Source organism: Rhincodon typus, chromosome 25 (genome assembly GCF_021869965.1).
Source record: "Rhincodon typus isolate 14 chromosome 25, sRhiTyp1.1, whole genome shotgun sequence".
Taxonomy (NCBI): domain Eukaryota; kingdom Metazoa; phylum Chordata; class Chondrichthyes; order Orectolobiformes; family Rhincodontidae; genus Rhincodon; species Rhincodon typus.
Window position 1 is genome coordinate 15,561,838 of NC_063356.1, and position 21,297 is coordinate 15,583,134.

At 41.0% G+C, this 21,297-nt stretch overlaps 1 protein-coding gene across 1 annotated transcript in view; it reads left to right on the forward strand.

The window, feature by feature from the left end:
• The window catches only part of LOC109926780 (TBC1 domain family member 30-like), a 72,078-nt gene that overhangs the window by 20,072 nt on the left and 30,709 nt on the right, over positions 1-21,297 (forward strand). Inside the window, exons 4-6 of the mRNA XM_048611857.1 lie at positions 1,003-1,068; positions 5,272-5,397; positions 12,433-12,618. Of these exons, the coding sequence (XP_048467814.1) occupies positions 1,003-1,068; positions 5,272-5,397; positions 12,433-12,618 (378 nt within the window). The remainder of the gene's footprint in view (positions 1-1,002; positions 1,069-5,271; positions 5,398-12,432; positions 12,619-21,297) is intronic.

Consider the following 21,297-nt stretch of genomic DNA (forward strand, 5'->3'; position numbering starts at 1 on the left):
ATAATCTAAACTCCTGCTTCAGTCTGGGATTCAACTGATGTTGCCTTTTGGAATGAGATTGTACAGTTAAACCCTGCCTGCCTGTTGAGGTGGATTAGCTGCTCCCATGGTGCTATTTGCAGTTAATCTGAAATAATTCTAAGAAACTTAAATCTGTCAACTTCCACCAGCCAAAACAGATTAAATTTAGCCCGTCATTATTTGCATATTGTCTGTTACTCCTGGCTGTAAGACATCAGTGATCGCATTTCACATATAATTAACTAACTCTAAATTTCTTTGAAACACCCTGTGAGAGGCACTATATATCTACAATGTGTTTATTTCTTCAAATATCACCCAGCAAAGTCTCAAGGTTGAATATTTAATGGCTGTGACAGTGGCCCACTTCACCGGTTGGATTCAGTGCCTGTCCTGCTGTAGCCATTCTCCAGAATCCCAAAGGGATTTTCTCCCAGTCTGGCACTTAGTTCCCTGCTGTTGGGGATCCTCTTGCAGTCTTCAGGACTGATGTGCTACCTCCAAACAGCACTTTGAGATGTCTTATCATGTTAAAGACATATAGTAGTCAGTGACTGAAAGGCAGAGAGAAGGGCTGGAGGGCTTGGAAAAGCACTTCAAGAAACGTGAAATAATCAACAGAAACAACTGTTGTTTTTATTCAAGTAACACATTGTTAAGAGTGTAAAAGTAACTGCTTAGGGGCAGTTGGAGATGAGAAATCTGAAAGAGTGAGTGGGTTTGGGGGGTAAAATGACCTGAACTGAGTCCAGGTAATTTTGGTGGTTATGTGAAATTGCATTAGACTGATACCAGTTAAGATAATAACCAATCCAAAGCCTGAAAAGCATGAATCTGCCTTTTTAACTTAGACTGAAAAGGAAACTCAAATGTATTTGAATAGCTAACATCCATTAGCTGATTGAAATGAAGCTGTGATTTAAACTTCAAAAGTAGACTATCTCCAGTTACTAATTCTGATCCTTAATGTGTTGCTTTTAGTGGTTTGAGACCTGTCGAGCTATTGTTCAGTTACCAGCAGGAATTCCCAAGCAGTGGAGGCCAAGGGTAAGTGAGGAAATCTCTCAACAACGTGGACTATTTCTGTGCTCTTACTGCGGCTCCATTGATACCCCAGAACATTTGCTGCCATTTTTTATGCTCTGCATTTACAAAGACACATACTGTCTGTCATAACCTTGCTCCGACTGTTACTTACAATAACGTTTGTGCTGTTTTTCTCTTGAAGAAACATTTGTGGAAGCTGCCACTTTAAGGAGGAGAGAAAAATTGCAAACTGGTTTCATTAATGTCATGTTTATCCCCTCTGCTTCCAGAAGTATCCAATAGTAGCTGGTGGTGATGCCAAAATAGCACAATTAACGTGGATCTTTACGGGATAGAAGGGAACTATTCAGCCTAATGTGCCTGAACCAGCTGCTTGAATTAATTGCCAGTTAGTTCCCCCTCATCTGCTCTTTCCCCACTGCCCATATTTGTTCAGAAGTGGCGGGGGCACACAGCCATTTTAAGCTGTCAGCGCAAACCCTGCAATGAGTTTTAAGCCTGGATAATGGTGACTGAAATAACTGTACAGAGGCCAGTATCCTGTCACCCAGCCACCCTTTATTTACTTGTGCACAGTGCACAAGCTGTGGCCAGCCAGCTCGGACTCAGTCTCTCAAATTGAGAAGATTTTAAATCTCCTGTTTATATTGGTCAGCTAGGTCTTCCTGATCGGCAGAAGTTAACAAACCCAGTCAAGGATCTCGTAGTCAACAAGATCCACCTGGTTCCAATCACTACAGTGACAAATAAGCTTATGTTTTGTACTGCCTCTTGGTTTGCAATCAAAAGTATTTCACATTTATGTGCTACTTTCAAATGAAGCGCATGCCACACTGATGTAGTTCAAATTTTTGTTTTTTGCGATATTATACGACCGCAGGTTTAAAACGCGTGCAAAGCCAGTCTGAGCGGCTGTGCCTCACTGAGTGCTCTTTGACAGTAAGAGCTGACTGATGAAGAAATTAAGCTGTAACTGGAAATACTTGAACAGAATTATTTCCTGTCGAAGTCAAACAGGCTCATTTCTGCTTCAGCAATAAGGAGCAATGGATTAAGCAAATTATGTTGGTGGATTTAAAACTAATTTAAAAATCACCATTTCTAACACTTGAGGCTTGTCTTGAATAATCAAACAGGGATTATCTTGTAGCTTTATATCCATGCTGCTTTGAGAGGCATTGAAAGTAGGAAGGTGGATTAAGCTGTGTCCTCTGGATTGTTGCTTAACCTGTTAAATGGTAATTTAGTTCACAGGAACATTAGTGTGTTGGGTTTTTTTTTTGCCAAAATTGTTGGAATGTTTTTGCTTTGCATGTGCCGATGTGTTTAATATTCTGGAGCAGTATGAGTTTCAGGGTCTCTCTGCTGTTGTCATCCTGGCCTCTTACATATTCCGGATTTCCACCAGAATATTGTGACTGTGCCTTCAGCTATCTAATGTCTAAAATTTCCTCTCTAAATTTTTCCGTCTCCTTCTCAAAGAAGCTCATTAAAACATGTTGTTAACCAAGCTTTTGGCCACCTAGCCTAAAATGATTTGTTTGACAAAGATCCCCGAGAATGCCTTGAGATGTTTAATTGTATTGAAGACCCAATATAAATTTACTGATACTGTATTTATATTTGAAAACTTCAGTCAGCAACTTTCTAAAATAAATGATTACTTGTATTTCTTTAAATCAAAGAGGTTTAAAATGATTGCTTCAGGAGGTGCCAGTCTCAAATATAAAAAATACTCAAGGACTGGAACATTAGGTTGTAATACAATATTTCCACAACTGTTATCCTGACTTAACATCTGCTATTTCTTGATCTTTTCATCACAATCCTGTTTTATCCTTCTGTATTTTATTCAGATTGTTGTTTGTTACAGAGGAGAGGCATAACATAGCTGTAGGAGAAAGCACACTAGATCAGTACCTAAGACAGAAAGGGATTGAAGGATATATTCACAGGATTCGATGAAGAGGAGTGAGAGGCTGGTAATGTGAAACGTATGATTCAGCCCATGTTGGCCCAAGCTGATGTTTGTGTTTCTAACCTGTAAATACTGTCTAACTTTATAATAACATTCCAGTAATTGCCTCCCTGTATGCCTTGACCTTGTTATTCCTAAATTCAAATCTTGGCATCTTATACACACTTCTCCCCTGCATTGTTGCTTTGTTCACATCTAAACAAATTTTATACCAAATTTATCTGCTTTCTCATTGGAGAAAATTGCAACTGTTATTTCTTTCATGTTTTCTATTTGCAACCCTCTGGACCTTAATGTTTAACAGCGTTTAAGTATTAATTATTGTTTTATTTCACTTGCTCTTCTGTCTTCAATAGGGGGTGCCCAATACAATAAACTACTTAGGGTGATGTCTTTTATTTAGTATTCTGACGGAATTTAATGTTTTACTTCTTTCAGGCAGATAAGAATGTCAGCCTACATATATGTCATATTTCTCACAAATTCTTGTTTGCTAGTGCATGCTGTACTTGTATGGACACCAGATCTCGTTCTTAACCATGCTTCATCCTTCTAATGTCCTTTAAAGATGTTGAAACTGCTATGTTAGTTATATCGCACAGATTAATCTATTTCAACTTGTACAAACCTTTAAACAGATTCTTTCAAAGCAACACTATTGTGTGTTTCGTTAAACTGGCATTTCTGAACATCTCAAATCAGTGTCTTTGCATTGGAGCAGAAAGATGATCTGCATGAGTTAAAGGCAGATGCACACAAGTTACAAAATTGAGTATGATTATTTAGGAATAAGATGGTTAATTTGCTTTAAAAATGAAGAAATGAAATCTGGTACTGAACTGATAAGATGAATATGACGGAAATGACTAGACAGTTCAATTGCCCCAGAGATTCCTGTCGAGCAACATGTTAACATTTAGATGGATTAGCTCAGAAGTTTTTCGTAATAATTGTGGCAAAAGCGGATTTATTTTATAACTGTAATGAAATGCCACAAATTATTCTCACTGTGTAGAAGAGCATGCAATGAATTTAATTTACATATCATTAATATGGTGAAGAACTATTTCTAAGCATTGATCTGGTTCCATATTTGACTTTCTCGCTGACTCAGTTGAAGATTGTGAATAATATAAAATTAGTGTTTATTAAAATGTTCTCTTATAGAATTTTCCATGACTCAGAATAAACTGCATTCAGAGTAACATTGTGTTAAGCATATCACAAAGTCCTGCAACACAAGCATATTCACCCATCAATGAGCTAATCACTGATAACCACACCACACAAAAGTAGACAAAAGCCTGAATAAAGCCAGCTCATACATGCACAATTGTTTTTTGATGTTGCAGAAACAACTGTGAGATTTATAGTCTCAATGTTCAGCTGACGCCCAAATTACTTGGCTTTGTCCCTGCAATTTGAGATTATATGAACCCTTTGATTAGTTGACAGCATTACATGGGCTCCGTTCTATTGTCCACATATTGGTAAACAAGAAGCAAAAGAGTTGGTACTATCCCTGAAAGCTCTTCCTGGGTTGTGGTGGTACTTGGGCTGAAAAATGCCAGTTCTCTGATTGACTGGCAGCTCTTGGCAGTGGGATCCTTGTCTTCAAAGCCCTGGGAGTTGCTGAATCGCATTTTAATCTTCTTTGCACTCTAGCAGTGATCGGTGCTGTGTGCATTAAATTCAGCCTGTGAATTGTTTTCATGACTCTCCTGGACTGCAGCTAGAGAATAGCACTGTTGGTTTGTCCACCTCCATTCTCAACAGGGCGAGATAGGGTGAGCAGGTTACTGCCTCCCAACTCCATCTGCTATGAAGAAAAGAATCATTCACGATGGACAAAATGTCATCTTTTCTGAGAAGGTACAGCTGAACCATGTAACAATTCTATGCTTTGCTGCCTGTGTTTGTACAGTTTGAAAGCCTCATCACCTAGTTCCTATGTAGGTTCTACCTGATTGACATTTCCTTTACTGCTTGGAATATTTATTAGAAAACAGATTGTTCAGCAAAACCTTCTTGGTTTAACATCAAGGAAATGAAGTGCTCTGATGGTGACTTTATAGATATTCTCTAATCAGTCTGTTCAGAGATATTATTACACACATCTGCTGCAGGTGGGACTTGAACATGGGTATCCTGGCTCAGAGATAGAGCCCTTTGTTGTGATATTGTATGCTTGCTAAAACTTCTGTTTATTAAATGCCCTGTTGCAGGTTTGGATAACGTTGGCAGACCATCACCTTCAAAGCATTTCCATTGACTGGGAAAAAACCAAGCATTTCTTTCTTAATGAGCAAAGAAACCCAAATGAGGATGCATTAGGAATCCAGATAGACAAGGTAAGCATTCAGTAATTGAACTTTGTCATAATCCCCAGTCATTAGTGTGAAATTAATTGGAATTCAATGTAAATTAACATGAGACCTGAAATTAAAGGTAGACCTATTTAACCTCTATTGTAATATTAAGTTGTCACAAGAAGAAAATTGACAAGGAAGTGGCTAGATCTACTGCTGTGCTGCATCACAGCATGCTACAACATGAGTATTTTGTCAAGTAAAAGTCAAGTTGTGATAACTGAACTTTCAGTCACAAAGTAAGGACAGCTTCTTGAGGTTTTTTTTATGGCAGAATGTATCCAGCAAATGAATGAGGTTTTTTTGTGGCTGAATGTATCCATCAAGCTTCTGGTCTGGAATAAAAATGTACTGGGCTTTAAATGTTTAGCACCATTCCACGTATCTGTCTTTCGACGGCAGATGACTCCAGATGTGGGCAAGTCTTTTTATCTTGATCCCTGGTAGCCTTAACCTCAGTTTTACCGTTAGCAACGTAGGCTCTCAAATGCTGCCTTGAACAGAAGGGTTCTCACTTCCCATCTTTCATCTGGCATTTTATTTACTTGAGAACTTGCTTGGGTCTATGTCTAGATCTTAGCTGGGATCTGGGATTGGGAGCCTGTGATTCTGATGGGAGCTGAATTGAGATTTGCTGAACAAGTTATTGGTGAGTAGGTGTTCCTTGATGAGTCAAGTCGTGACTCCTTCCATCATCATGCCTGGAGATTGGCAAGAAACATACACATTTCTAATCATTAAGGGAATCAAGGGTTATGGGGGATAAAACAGAAAAGTGGAGTTGAGGATTATCAGATCAGCCATGATTTCATTGAATATTGGAGTCAATTCATTTGACCAAATGGCCTACTTCTGCTCTTATACCTTGTTGTTTTATAGTTTGACTGGACAGCAATTGTCTGTATTAGATTTCTTTGCTTTTTTTGTGCATACTTGCGTAACTGTTCGTATAGCTGGTTATGTGCCAGTGCCACAGTTATATTGGAACAGCTTTGTTAAGAAAGTAACCAACTCTGGTGCTCAGATCATCTCAATACCACCACACTTCACGCCTGACCCCATAGCGTTCATTGTGTCCAATGCCTGGACTTCATGAGACATGAGCCAAAATGGCTGGTCATTGGTAACTGTTGTGTTGGGACTTCAGGAAGGGACTGGGTAGATTTTCCTCTTGGCACTTTTACTGAAGCACATGCCTTGTGTTTTACACTTACATGCTGAGCAGCACCATAGTTAAGGATAGAGTTTCGGGGAGCTTCCTGGTCATATTTGTTGCTTGATTGACTACCACCATTCTCAACTGGGTTATCTCGTATTAAAGAGATTTAGTTGATCTGTTGAATCACTTAGCTCTGGTTATATTTGTTTGGCTCCTGGCATTTAGCATGCAGCTACGTTATCACTTCATGGATAGTGGCTCCTCTGTCTAGTTTTGTCTAGAGCTTTTACCCACCCCGTTGAACCAGCATCATTCTCTGTGTCTTGAGGTTACAGATTATTCATATAATTTTGCTGCTGATACTGATCATCTGCACCTTATAGTGCTGAATTTGTCTGCAAGTTACAAACTATTAAGGACAAGTGTCTGGGAGCAGATTACCTGACCCAATGACTAGATAACAGTGGGCAAGCTGGAGAACTCGCACAGAATTCTATAGAATATACAGCACAGTAAGAGACTATTTGAACACTTAACCTCTACCTTCTTCCTGTCTTGCATCAATAGTAATGACCACAGCCACTCCTGTGGTATTGAGTTCCACATTTTCACCAGTCTCTGTGTGTAGAAATTTCTCCTGAATTCCCTATTTGGTGGCAATCTTTTGTGTGGATGGCCTCTAAGTTCTTCCCCTCAAGTGTTTATTCCATCAAATACTTGCCTTTCACAATTGTAAATATTTTGCTTAGGTCAATCCCTCTTCAAAAGAAGAGTCTGTTTATCCTTTGCTGCTAAGTATTACTCTGCATTTCTAAAACCCATCCTTTTAAAAAAAACATTTTTGTATCCTCGCCTGTGCTTCTGTACCTTTTCTGTAGTATGGCAAGCAGAACCGTACACTCTATTCGTGATGGAAGACATTGAGAATTCTTGGCACTTGACAAACTAATTCTTCTTAGCAAATGTTCACATTATCAAGTTTGGACATTCTTCTGCTCAACGATGCTCACCTTAGCTCCAGTGTCAAATGTAGCAAAAAAGATTGTGATGACAGAAATTGTAATGTTGTGCAACCGCTGTACTTCTCATCATTATAAAGGATTGGAGACAGTTTACAACTTCTGCTGACTAATTCCTTTCAGGGACTTTTTTTGGGTTCTCAGAAGTACCAGTTATACTTTTGGAAGGGAGATGGATACATTAATTTCAGTGAATATTCTCAGTGATACAGCTTGATTGAAAAGCTGATTTTTCAGTGTCAAAGTAAGGTTCCATTTGCCTACCCAGGTGGAAGTCCAAGATTCCATCTCCAGGAAGAGCAGAGGATTATGCACAGCGTCCTGGCCTATATCTATTCCTCAATCAACAGCGAAAAAGTAGATTAGCCGGACATTGTCATATCGTTAACTCCATTCATAGTAAACAATGTTAATGGAACTCAATTTTATTAATTCACGGCATGTGGGCATTGCTAGATGAGCCAGCATTTATTGCCTATCCCTAGTTGCCCTTGAGAAGGTGGTGGTGAGTTGCTTTCTTCTCCACATGCTGTAGGTTAACTCACAGAGCTGTTAGGGAACGTGTTCCAGGACTTTGACCCAGTGACACTGAAGGAACGGTGATATATTTCCAAGTCAGGTGAGCAGCTTGGCGGGGAACTTGCATGTGATAGTGCTCCGATGTCTCAGTTGCTGTTGTCCTTCTAGATGAAAGTGGTGTTGTGTTTGGAAGATGCTGCGTAAGGTGTCTTAATGAATGTAGTCAATATGAATAATTATGCACTGATAAATAGAAGCAGAAATACATTATTTCCATGCTTGTAAGTCACAAAAAGGAATTTTTGTAAGAATGTTATGGATTGGATTATTATGTTTTGGACTATTATGCTTTTGGATTTTTAGACCCCTGTAATATTAACTGTGTAATTATAAATTTAAAATGACTAATATATTTTGTTGGCATTTACCTGGGTGTCTCATACCCTTTATTTCTGTTTACAGTTTAAAATTAATGTGACACTGGGTGATATTTTCAATAGTAAGTGAAGCCTCAGTGATAAAGCAGTGGGCTGTGGCATATATAACCTTATCCAGGAAACACACAATGCCACTACAAGGAACCTTATCATTAAAAGATAAATAGAAAATGCTGCAAGTACTCAGCAGGTCAGGCATCATGTGCAGAAAGGGAGAAGCTATGTTAATGTTACAAGTTGGTGACCTCTCATCAGAACCGAAAGGTCACCAGCCTGAAAAATTATCTCAATTTCTTCCTCCGTGGACAGTGCCTAACCTGCTGAGTATTCCAGCTTTTTCCACTTAGGTTACAGATTCCCAGCCTCAGTGCTATTTTGCCTCCACAACAAAACATCTGTTATCAGCAATACCCCAACACCTCATCTTTACCATGGACGTCCAGTCCCTATACACCTGCATTCCCCATACAGATGGCCTAAAGGCCCTCCGCTTCTTCCTGTCCCGCAGGCCCGACCAGTCCCCCTCCACTGACACCCTCATCCACTTAGCCGAACTCGTCCTCACCCTCAACAACTTCTCTTTCAATTCCTCCCACTTCCTACAGACAAAGGGGGTGGCCATGGGTACCCGCATGGGCCCAAGCTATGCCTGCCTCTTTGTAGGTTACGTGGAACAATCCCTCTTCCGTACCTACACTGGCCCTAAACCCCACCTCTTCCTCCGTTACATTGATGACTGTATCGGCGCCGTCTCGTGCTCCCACGAGGAGTTCGAACAGTTCATCCACTTCACCAACACCTTCCACCCCAACCTTAAGTTCACCTGGACCATCTCTAACACCTCTGTCACCTTCCTAGACCTCTCTGTCTCCATCTCGGGCAACCACCTAGAAACCGATATCCATTTCAAGCCCACCGACTCCCACAGCTACTCAGAATACACCTCCTCCCACCCACCTTCCTGCAAAAATGCCATCCCCTATTCCCAATTCCTTCGCCTCTGCCGCATCTAGTCCCAGGATGAGGCATTCCACTCCCGTACATCTCAGATGTCCTCGTTTTTCAAGGACCGCAACTTCCCCCCCTCAGTGGTCGAGAACGCCCTCAACCGTGTCTCCCGCATTTCCCGCAACTCATCCCTCACACCCCGTCCCCGCAATAACAACGAAAACAGAATCCCCCTCGTCCTCACGTATCACCCCACCAACCTCCGGATCCAACGCATCATCCTCCGACACTTCCACCATCTGCAATCCGACCCCACCACCAAAGACATTTTTCCCTCCCCACCCTTATCTGCTTTCCGGAGGCACCACTCTCTCCGTGACTCCCTTGTCCGCTCCACATTCCCCTCCAACCCTACCACACCCGGCACTTTTCCCTGCAACCACAGGAAGTGCTACACCTGCCCCCACACCTCCTCCCTCACCCCCATCCCACGCCCCAAGAAGACTTTCCACATCAAGCAGATGTTCACCTGCACATCTGCTAATGTGGTATACTGTATCCGCTTTTCCCGTTGTGGCCTCCTCTACATCGGGGAAACCAAGCGGAGGCTTGGGGACCGCTTTGCAGAACACCTACGCTCGGTTCGCAATAAACAACTGCACCTCCCAGTCGCGCACCATTTCAACTCCCCCTCCCATTCCTCGGACGACATCTCCATCCTGGGCCTCCTGCAGTGCCACAACGATGCCACCAGAAGGTTGCAGGAACAGCAACTCATATTCCGCTTGGGAACCCTGCAGCCCAATGGTATCAATGTGGATTTCACAAGCTTCAAAATCTCCCCTCCCCCTACCGCATCCCAAAACCAGCCCAGCTCGTCCCCGCCTCCCTAACCTGTCCTTCCTCCCACCTATCCCCTCCTCCCACCTCAAGCCGCACCCCCATTTCCTACCTACTAACCTCATCCCGCCCCCTTGACCTGTCCGTCCTCCCTGGACTGACCTATCTCCTCCCTACCTCCCCACCTACACTCACCTTTACTGGCTCCATCCCCGTCTCTTTGACCTGTCTGTTTCCTCTCCACTTATCTTCTCCTCTATCCATCTTCTATCCGCCTCCCCCTCTCTCCCTATTTATTTCAGAACCCCCTTCCCCTCCCCCATTTCTGATGAAGGGTCTAGGCCCGAAACGTCAGCCTTCCTGCTCCTATGATGCTGCGTGGCCTGCTGTGTTCATCCAGCTCTACACCTTGTTATCTCAGATTTTCCAGCATCTGCAGTTCCTACTATATCTGTTATCAGCAGTTCTGCACTATGATATCAAGAGAGGATTGTGAAGCATCAGTGCATGCATATTTATTTTCCTTTATAGCCTTCAGCACTGTGTGACTGGAATTCAGATAAATAAAGCTGCCTTTGATAAATTGCATGTCGTTGAGGATGTTGGAGTCAGCCAGTAGGAAATTGTGCTTTGCTTCATGTGTGTTTGAGTACATTAGCCTTTCATTTCACTCTGAAGAAGCTGTATTTTGTTGATTTTATTGTAACTTCCCAGCGTGAGGGATGATTCTATCATTTCTTTAATTTAGAGGGTTATGGAGGGAAAGCGAGGCTGAGGGATGAGATCAAACAGCAGACACAGGCAGGATGGGACAAAGGATTCCTTTCTATAATTCAATGAAGTGCACCATTTCTGTGAGCTCAGAGGGGTCTCATAACTAGATAATACATCAAAAGGTTGCTGTGTCTCTGTGGCCTGAATTCATAAAAAGGCAGATGTTTCTACATGGTTGCTATGGTAACTGCCAAGCCCTGGGGAAGTTGCAGCCCATGCTGAGTGGCTCTGATGCTCCTAGTGGTGCAGTTAAAGAAACATGTTTTACAAACACAACCCAGATTAAAATAATCAGTCTCATCTGGTTGGCAGTACTCCCTCCCCCCCAGTAAAGATAACCTGCGTCCCCCACCTCCCCCCCCCCTCCCCCCACCATCCCCACAACCCTCCAACCATTGGCAAGGATTATTTCCCACGGTTTGGACTAGCTTTACTTCGGAAATGTAAAGCTCACTGTACTGCAGATGGAAATAAAGAGCAGATGCTGCAAAAAATGAAATGATAGCCGAAGAAATGTGAGTCATGGACTCATAAGCATCTGAAATTAGAACAAATAGATGAACAATTCAAGTCTGTGTGTATTTTCTGTTCTTCATATCACATTTCTTCGTCAGCACCACGTATTGCTTTTATTTTCAGATTATGGTTTATGGTCTGCATAATGTAAAATGATTGGTGAAAAAAGGAGAGGCAGTACGAAGAGAAACATTCTTAATGCAGCAAGGAGTGTGGTTGTGACATATTCAAACGTGACTGTCAAAAGGAAATTGGATAATTATCTGGAGAGAAAGCATATTCATGGTTTCAGGGAGGAGTGGGCTGAGCTGAGTTGCTCACAGTGAGCTAGTACAGATATAATGGACTGAATGGCCACTTCCAATACTGTGACCAATCAATAAGACCATAAGATGTAGGAGTCGAAGTCGGCCATTCAGCCCATCGAGTCTACTCTGCCAATCAGTGAGATCATGGTTTATTTGATAATCCTCAACTCCACTTTCCTGCCATTTCCCCATGACCCTTCATTCCCTTACTGATTAAAAATCGACTTATCTCAGCCTTGAATATACTTAATGACCTAGCATCAACAACCATCTGCGGTAAAGAACCCCATAGATTCACTATGAAAGAAAGTACTCCTCATGATAACATAAAACTCACACATTCAGGCTGAGGCTGAATAGAAATGTATGAGTAGGGATACTTAGGGAATTTACCTTTGTATGTCTAAATTAAGGCGGAGGAAACTATAATGAACAGTGTGATAAGAGATAATCTAGAGAAAAACTGATATTGTCTTCCATGGATTTCTTGTTTTCAGGACCTGCGTCAGTCTAGCTCGAGCCTTTACGGTGGCACTGATGTGGAACAGTTCTACAGTGCATTGAAACGACTTTTACTAGCCTATGCTCACTGGAATAAGAGAATTGGCTACTGTCAAGGTTTCATAATACCAGCAGCAGTCATTCTGAAGGTGATGGAAAGAGATGAGGGTGATGCATTGAAGGTAGGTTGAAATGGCTTGTGTAATTAGAAACAAATCACTAAAACTACTTTTTTTTTAGTTTTTTGTCCTTTTGTAGCTCATTTCCTCTCCCCAGCTTGTGGTTGTTTGACATTAGCCTGTGACCTACACTTGAGAGATGGGGAATTGCCCCTTATGCAGCAGGTTAAGGAGTGTAATCACCATCATTCTAATCTGCACACCTCCTTGATCAGCAAAAACCTGAATTTATACAGTGCCTTTAATGTAACAGAACATCCCCAAAGTGTTTCATAGAGGTCAATAAAGTGTTATACAGGTGTTCATATTTTATCCTCATATGATTTACTTCCCTGGTTGTGTGAAGCTCCATCAACATTCATGAAACTCAACATCATCTAGAACAAAGCAAATCCATAACATGACCAGCTAGATGGAAGAGGGTAGTCAAACATCAATACCTGTAAGTTCCTCTCCTTTTACTGCTGCAATTTAGAGTAGGTACCTCCACAATGCTGTTTGGGAGGAAGCTCTGGGATTTCGATCCAGTGATACTCAAGGTAGGGCAACATATTTCCGACTCAGGATGGTGAGTGGCTTGGAGGGGAACTTGCAGGTGGTGATCTTCCCATGCATCTGCTGCCATCTAGGTGATAGCAGTGATAGGTTTGGAAGGTGCTATTTTCTTTTAATTCAGTCATGGGATTTAGGTATCACTCCCATGGCCAATCCCTGGTTGCCCTTGAGAAACTAGTGAACTGCCTTCTTGAAAGACTGCAAACCATTGGTGTAGGTAGACCCAAAATGTCATTAGGGAGGGAATATGGTCTATATCCTTGCTGTTTCACTATTTCTGGGCCAAAATGCTGGTACTCCTTTCCTAATAGGTAGGTCTACCTAAGCGAGCAACACTCAGGGCCCGAGAACAAATAAAAGTAAGGACAGGTGATCTAAACTTGATCAAAGAGGACTTTAAAGTACTGAAGAGTAGTGGGGTCAAAGGTTAAGTACATGTAGCATTCTCAACTTTTTAAACTTAGTTTGCATGATAATTCAATGTGACATTCTGGGCCACTGGTAGGGACAGTATCACTGTGCCACAAGGTCCCGCTTCTGGAATTGTTTTAGTTGTCAAGTCAGGTCTAAGCCAGTCAATGAGGCAGAAACCAAGATACCTTTCTTTGTGGATAGACTTTATTGACTTTTGGAACTTACATCTTCTTCCACTGTCCCATTTGTTAGCCCTTTGTATCTCTATAGTCAATCAATTAATCAATTAACCTCAATCACCACTTAACTACTTGCTGTATTAATATTTGTAATGCGACCAGTGTCATTGTGGTCAACCTATAATTCCTCCCAAATAGGGGGCTCGTGTGGTGCAGTGATTGTGTCCGTACGTCCGGACCAGGCAGCCCAAGTTCAATTAAAAACACCAAAATTACTGGAAAAGCTCAGTGGGTCTGGTAGCATCTATGGAGAAAAATCAGAGTTAATGTTTCGGGTCCAGTGACCCTTCCTCAGAGCCTAAGTTCAAGTCCCACTTGTTCCAGTGGAGTGTAATAACATCTCAGAGCAGGCTGATTAGGGAAAGAAATAAATAATTTAGAAGAACAATTCCCCCAGTGGCAACATCCTTCAGAAGCCAATAACAAACGACTGCAATACTTTCCTCATAAGCGTTGACCAAACCAATAGAATCTCATTGCCCAACCTTTGGAAATGAAGAAGGGAGATAAAGTAGTGTGGTAAAGAAATGCTTCAGCGTGAATTACTGATTTATCTTGGTCTAACTGAACAGGGACTAGATAGGGGATAACCTAACACATTGTCCAGTATCATTAATTGCTCCTAAGGACTACCATTTTAATTTTGTAAGGGTCCAGAGGTTACAGACCTGTAACTCTGTTTATCAGATGTTAACAGATCCAATAAGGCCCCAAAGTGATTGGCAAGAAGTGGCAGACATTTCTGTTTGGAAGTGCAACAGGTGCCATATCGGGAATGGAAAGAATATTTTAGTCTCCACATTGAAACAGACATTTCAAATGCAAATAAGATGCTTGTTTGAGGCCTCTCCTCCCCAGTGTTGGTTTGCCTCAGTAAAACTGGTTTTCAGGACTGCCTGCTACTGACGTGTTTTTTGAAATTTACGCACCCAGCCTCAGAGAGCAGGAGTATACATTAACAGGAAAATACATGAAAAAGTACTCAGTTTTGTTCCCCATACCTCCCTGATGGCCAGTCCAACCTCTCTCCATTCTCCTGGCCACCAACCACTCCCACATCACACTTCCTGAGTCCCAATTTCCCACCTCCCCACAACCTCCATACTCCCAATGCAGACCTACGATCCTGGAACCTCTGGCCCCTAATTGCCTGATTTTTATTAACATTATAAGCCACTTCGTTGCAGTAATTTTGGGGCAGTGGAAGGACACCTTGATTCTTACCATTCCAGTCCAGAGTGGTGCTCTGAATCGCTTGAAGTGAGAAGTGTGGATTTTTTACCCTCTAATATATATATTTTTTTTGGCAGTACTTCTCTCAGTGAGGATGCAGCATCTTGTGCGATTCGACTGACAAAATAGTTTATTCAAATCACCACTGAACTGCATGGCTAAGGACTTTGATCGTTAGTCAGACTGAGAAATTGCCAATGACGTGTTCACCGACTGAACTGATTCCCTGCACTGCAGTTCTCTCTGTAAACCAGTCACAAAACAGACCCCGCACCACACCAGACTGCAGCTCTTCTGTCATTCACTAAAACATTGACTTTGAGTTGTATAAACCGTCAAAGCGGTATTTGGCTATAATTGTGACTGTTTTAATGTCGTTGGATCGGATTTTGCTAAAAGTAGATTTCAAAAAGAAAATTATACTGTTCAGTTTTTTGGAAACATGGGCAGGCTTTTCATTCCCTTGAGCATGTTCTACCATTCCTTGAAGCCACGGCTGATTTGTACCTCAGTTCTCTCTCGTCGCCTATGATCTACATTCCTTACTGCTTTCATTTGACAAAAATACATCGAGTAAGTCCTGAAAATCTAATTGACCTGACATTTCGGCCTTTTTTGGTCTGAGTTCCAGATTGCATTGTGTGAAATAGATGTTTTCTAATATTACTCCTAAATGGCCTAATGATAATTTTGAATTTCAGTCTCCTTATTCTGAACATTCACAACGAAGGATGTCGATTCTCTGCATCACCTGTATCGAATCACTTTTCTTCTTATCTCTTTTGCTGAATCCCTTTACCATTTGAAATGCCTTGGTCAGATCAGCCTGCCATCCTCTAAGATCAAGAAAATACATGCCAAGTTTTGGCGGCCTACTCCTGTTACTTACTGGGCAGTACCATTCTGATGAATCTGTGCTATACCCACTCATGACCCAGGATAGAATTCTTGTGGTAAAGTGCCCAAAGCTGAATGCATTCTCCAGCTGGGGTTTGATGAAAGCTGTGTGCAACAGACCAAACTTTGTCCCCATTGTACTCTGAACTTTTGAGCTAAAGGCCAACATTCCACGCAGCTTTCTGATATACATTAATGGCCTGAACTTGGGTATTCGGGGCAGAATTTCAGAGTTTACAGATGACACAAAAATGGTGAGGTGGAGAGTGACAAACTTCAAGAGGACCTAGAGAAATGGAGTAAATGCAGATACATTTTGGTCAAAGAAAAGCAATGTAAACTAAAACGTATAATTTAAAAAGGGGTGTAAGAACTGAGAAACCTTGAGCTGTATGTATACAAATCTTTAAAGGTGTCAGGATATTGTCAAGGAAGTTGTTAAAGTCATTTATGGGATCCTTGGCCTTCTTAAAAGAGGCATAGAGCACAACAGACAGGAATTTATGCCAAAACCTGTTTGTCTTTGGCAAGAGAATTTGGTCAGTTCTGGGCATCACACTTTAGAATGGCTTTCAAGCACTGAGAAAGGATGCAGGGAGCGTTGACTAGAATGGGCCAGAAAGGAAAGAGTTCAGTTCGGAGAACAGACCAGAGAAATGTTGGCTGTTCTTCTTAAAGCAGAAAATTCAAAATCATGTAAGCTTTTAATGGAACAAATAAGCAGAAACTGTTTCAGGTGACAGAAGAATTGATAACCAGAGGGTACAGATTTAAGATAAATGGCAAATGTTCCAGAGGCAAGACTGGCACTTTTTTTCTTCAGCGAGTTTTTATGAGTTCGAATGCATGGTGTGAAAGTATGTTTAAAGCAGATTCTGTAATAATTATCACAAGGAAATAGAAAAACGCAGATACTTGAAGGCGAGGAAATAGCAGGTCCACAGGGAAAAACAGAGAGTTGGACTAATTAGATGATTTTTTCAGAAATCTGGAATAGGTATGAAGGGATGCTTGGCCTCTTTCTGTGTTGTATCATTCTGTGGTTCTGATTGTCTGATTACCTGCTCTCCAGCTTCTAATGATTTATGTACACCTTCACACAAATCATTTCACTTCTGTACCTAATCTCCCTGTATTTAGAAAATATTTCAATTTGTTGTTCTTGGATCCAAAGTGAATAATTCTTTACTGTATGTTTTATTTCATAGATTTATACAGCGTAGAAACAGACCCTTTGGTCCAACCAGTCCATGATGAACATAATCCCAAACTAAACTAGTCCCACCTGCCTGCTCCTGGCCCATATTCCTCCAAACCTTTCCTATTCATATATCTATCCAAATGTCTTTTAAACATTGTAATTGTACCCGTATCCACCCACTTCCTCAGGAAATTCATTCCATACATGAACCACCCTGTTGTGTAAAAAATGTGGCTGTTGTGTCTTTTTTAAATCTCTCCTCACGTTAAACATGTGCCCCTTAGTCTTGAAATCCCCCAACCTAGGGAAAAGACAACTACCTTTAACTCTATCTATACCTCTCATTATTTTATAAACTTCTGTTTGGTCGCCTCGAGTTGTTTTTCGGACTGGAGGCCTATGGCCAGTAATGTTCCACAGGGATCGGTTCTGAGTCCTCTTTTGTTTGTCATTTATATAAATGATTTGGATGAGAATATAGAAGACATGGTTAGTAAGTTTCAGATGACACCAAAATTGCTGGTATTGCGGATAGTGAAGAAGGTTTTCTAAGATTACAGAGGGATCTTGATCAAATAGGTCAATGGGCTAAAAAATGGCAGATGGAGTTGAATGGCAAATGAATCACCGAAGGTAGGTCTGCAGGTACAACAAGTAATTAGGAAGGCAAATGGAATTTTGTCCTTCATTGCTAAAGGGATTGAAATAAAAAGCAGAGAGGTTATGTTGCAGCTGTACAAGGTGCTGGTGAGGCCACACCTAGAGTACTGTGTACAGTTTTAATCTCCTTACTTGAGAAAGGATGTACTGGCACTGGACGGGGTGCAAAGGAGGTTCACGAGGTTGATTCCGGAGTTGAGGGGGTTGGCTTATGAGGAGAGACTGAGTAGATTGGGATTATATTCATTGGAATTCAGAAGATTGAGGGGGGATCTTATAGAAACATATAAAATTATGAAGGGAATAGATAAGATAGAAGTAGAGAGGATGTTTCCACTAGCAGGTGAAGCTAGGACAAGAGGGCATAGCCTCAAGATTAGAGGGAGCAGATTTAGGACTGAACTGAGAAGGAATTTCTTCACCCAGAGGGTTGTTAGTCTATGGAATTCCTTGCCCAGTGAAGTAGTTGACGCTACTTCAGTAAACGCTTTTAAAAAAAAGTAGAATTTTTTTGAACAATAAAGGAATTAAGGGATACGGTGAGAACACGGGTAAGTGAATCTGAGTCCACGAAAAGATCAGCCATGATCTTATTGAATGGCAGAGCAGGCTCGAAGGGCCAGACGGCCTACTCCTGCTCCTAGTTCTTGTGTTCTTGTGAGTTCAATCTGGATACATACGATGTATTGCATTTTGGTACAACAAACAAGGGTAGGGCCTATACAATTAACGTTTTGTAGAACAGAGGGAGGGACCTAGGGTTGCAGGTACATAATTCTTTGAAGTTTGCATCACATGTTAACAGGGTGCTTAAAAGGCAGTTGGCATGCTTGCCTTCATTGCTCAGTCTTTTGAGTATAGGAGTTGGGAAGTCACGTTGAATTTATACAGGACATTGGTGAGGCCTGTTCTGGAATATTGTGCCGAGTTCTGGTTGCCTAGTTATAGGAAGGATATTACCAAGCTGGAGAGGGTTCAGACGAGATCTACCAGGACGTTGCTGGGTATGGAAGGTTTGAGGTATAAAGAAAGGCTGGATAGGCATTTTTTTAAAAATTATTTCATGAAATATGAGGATTACTGTCAAGGCCCAGGAATAAAAGGTACTAAGTGAACTGCTTGAACCACTGGACTCCTTGTGTTGCAGGTACACACACTGTTGTTAGGGAGTTCCATGGTTTTGACCCAGCAACGGTGAAATAGCAGCACTATAGTTCCAATTCAGGGTAGTGTCAAATTTGGAGGGGAAACGTGTAGCTAGTGCTGATTCCGTACATCTGCCGTCCTTGTCCTAGCTGGTAAAGGCAATAGGTTTGGTAGGTGCTATCAGAGGAGCCTTGCCAGTTTCTGCAGTCCATTTTATAGATTGTACACATTGGCCACAATGCAGCTGTGTTGGGGTTTAGGTTGATGGAAGAAGTGGTAACTAAGGGTTTTTGGTGCAGGATAGTGTTGAGTTTTTGAGCTTCTTGAGTGTTGTTGCAGCTGTACTCTTCTTAGCTAATATAACGCCAGTAACATTCACTACTGCAGTTTGTATCATTTACAAACTTGGATGTGTAACTCTTAATCATTTATTCAAGTCATAGGTATATACGAAGAAGATGTGAGATCTCAATTTGAACATCACTTGTCATGGTTGACAATATGTGGACTTACCTTTTTTCTCATAATCTTGTGTGGAACCATACCAACAGCCTAATGGCCATATCCACAGATACTTTACTATCGACTATGCTGGCGATCACATCAAAATCTCAAACTACATTATCCGAACATGACTTAGTTTTCACAAATAAATGTGAACTTTCTGTGTAACTCCATTTTAATCCAAGTGCTTAGTCACTTTGTCCTTGATGACCTATTCTCATAACTTCTCATAACAACTGATGTTAAACTAACAGATTTGTAATCACCTGGTTTCTTGCTCCCTCTTCTTAAAACATTTTCAGACTTTTTAAATCCGGTGACATGACCTCAGAGTCTAGAGACCTTTAGAAAACTATGATTAATCTAGCCACAATTTCTCAGTTTGTATGGAAACCATCTAGTCCTGAAAATGTATCATTCTTAATATCCACAGTGTTTTTCACCAGTTGTTTCTAAAATGTTATAATAAGTTCAGTAACTTTGGATGGCGTAGTGGTAATGTCACTGGGCTAGTAGTCCCGATCCTTAGACCAGTGTTCTGGGGACATGGGATTGAATCCAAAGTGGGCACTGTTGAAATCTGATAAAGATATAGAATGAAAAGCTAGCCTAATGGCAACCATGTAACCACTATAAATTGTTGTAAAAACCCATCTACTTCACTAAAGTTCTTTAGGGAAGAAAATCTATCAACTTTACCTGATATGGCATACATATAATCCAAATTCCATAAAATGTGGCTTACTGTGAACTGCTTTCTAGACAGTTGAGGATGGGCAATAAATGACACTGACTAGGCAGCGAGACCCACATACCATGAATAATTTTAAAAAGCTTCCTATTCTTGACTACTTTAATTGGTCTGCCATTTATTTATTGTGCATTATAATCTAAAATGGGCCCCAACATTACCCTAGACCCCTCTCTTGATATACTGTATTTATAAAAAACTTACTGGGTGAGCTTTGAAGTTCTTTACAAAATTTTTATCATATTCTGTTTTTACATCTCTTGTCATTGTTTTTATATTCATTTACTACTTTCAATAGCCTTTCTGGATTTGTAAAACTCCTTGCGGGTCTGAAGCCTGCAATTTGTTCCTTACCTTGTTTGTTGACCAAGGTTCTTATCTGCACAATCCTGAGGCTTTGGCATTTATTGGGGATGTTAGTTTTGCATTGTGCGAAGAAATTCTTTGAACTCTTTCCTCTCTGAGTTCCTGTAATAATGATGCTATGCCCATAGAATGTGTAAGCAACTTGAATGCTTCTGTTACTACAGTTTTAGTTTTATCTAACTCATTTCTCTTTTAAAATAGATTTTTCCCTTGAGTAAAGCAACCATTTTTGGCAATTAATTCCTAGATGTAGTGGATTTTCAATTTCAGATGGATTTTGAGGAGTGTTTAAGAGAATCCCTGAATGTTTGAAATTTGAAATGAAGTCAGAAAATGCTGAAAATGCCTGTCCATCAGCTTTTTAAAGACGAAGGTGGCTAAAAGCATTTAGTGTGATTTTACTTCAACATCGGCTAATTCAAACCAAGGGTCTCACCCAAAATGTAGCCTGTTTTTCTCTTTCAATTGTGGACTAACCTGCCGTGAATTAACAGTCTTTCATTTTAACTATGAAGAGAACAGACAAATTTAAGCTATAGTCACCATGAAGCTAATATCTGGGTTGATAATCAAAGTATGTAATTCTTTTAATCTTCCTCAGTTGCAAGTGGTGCAGGCAACTGGAAAAGAGGAGTGGGATTACTCTTATTTGAATCATGGGGTGACATGGGCAAGGCCAGCATTTGCTGCCCATCCCTACCTATCTTTGAGAAGGT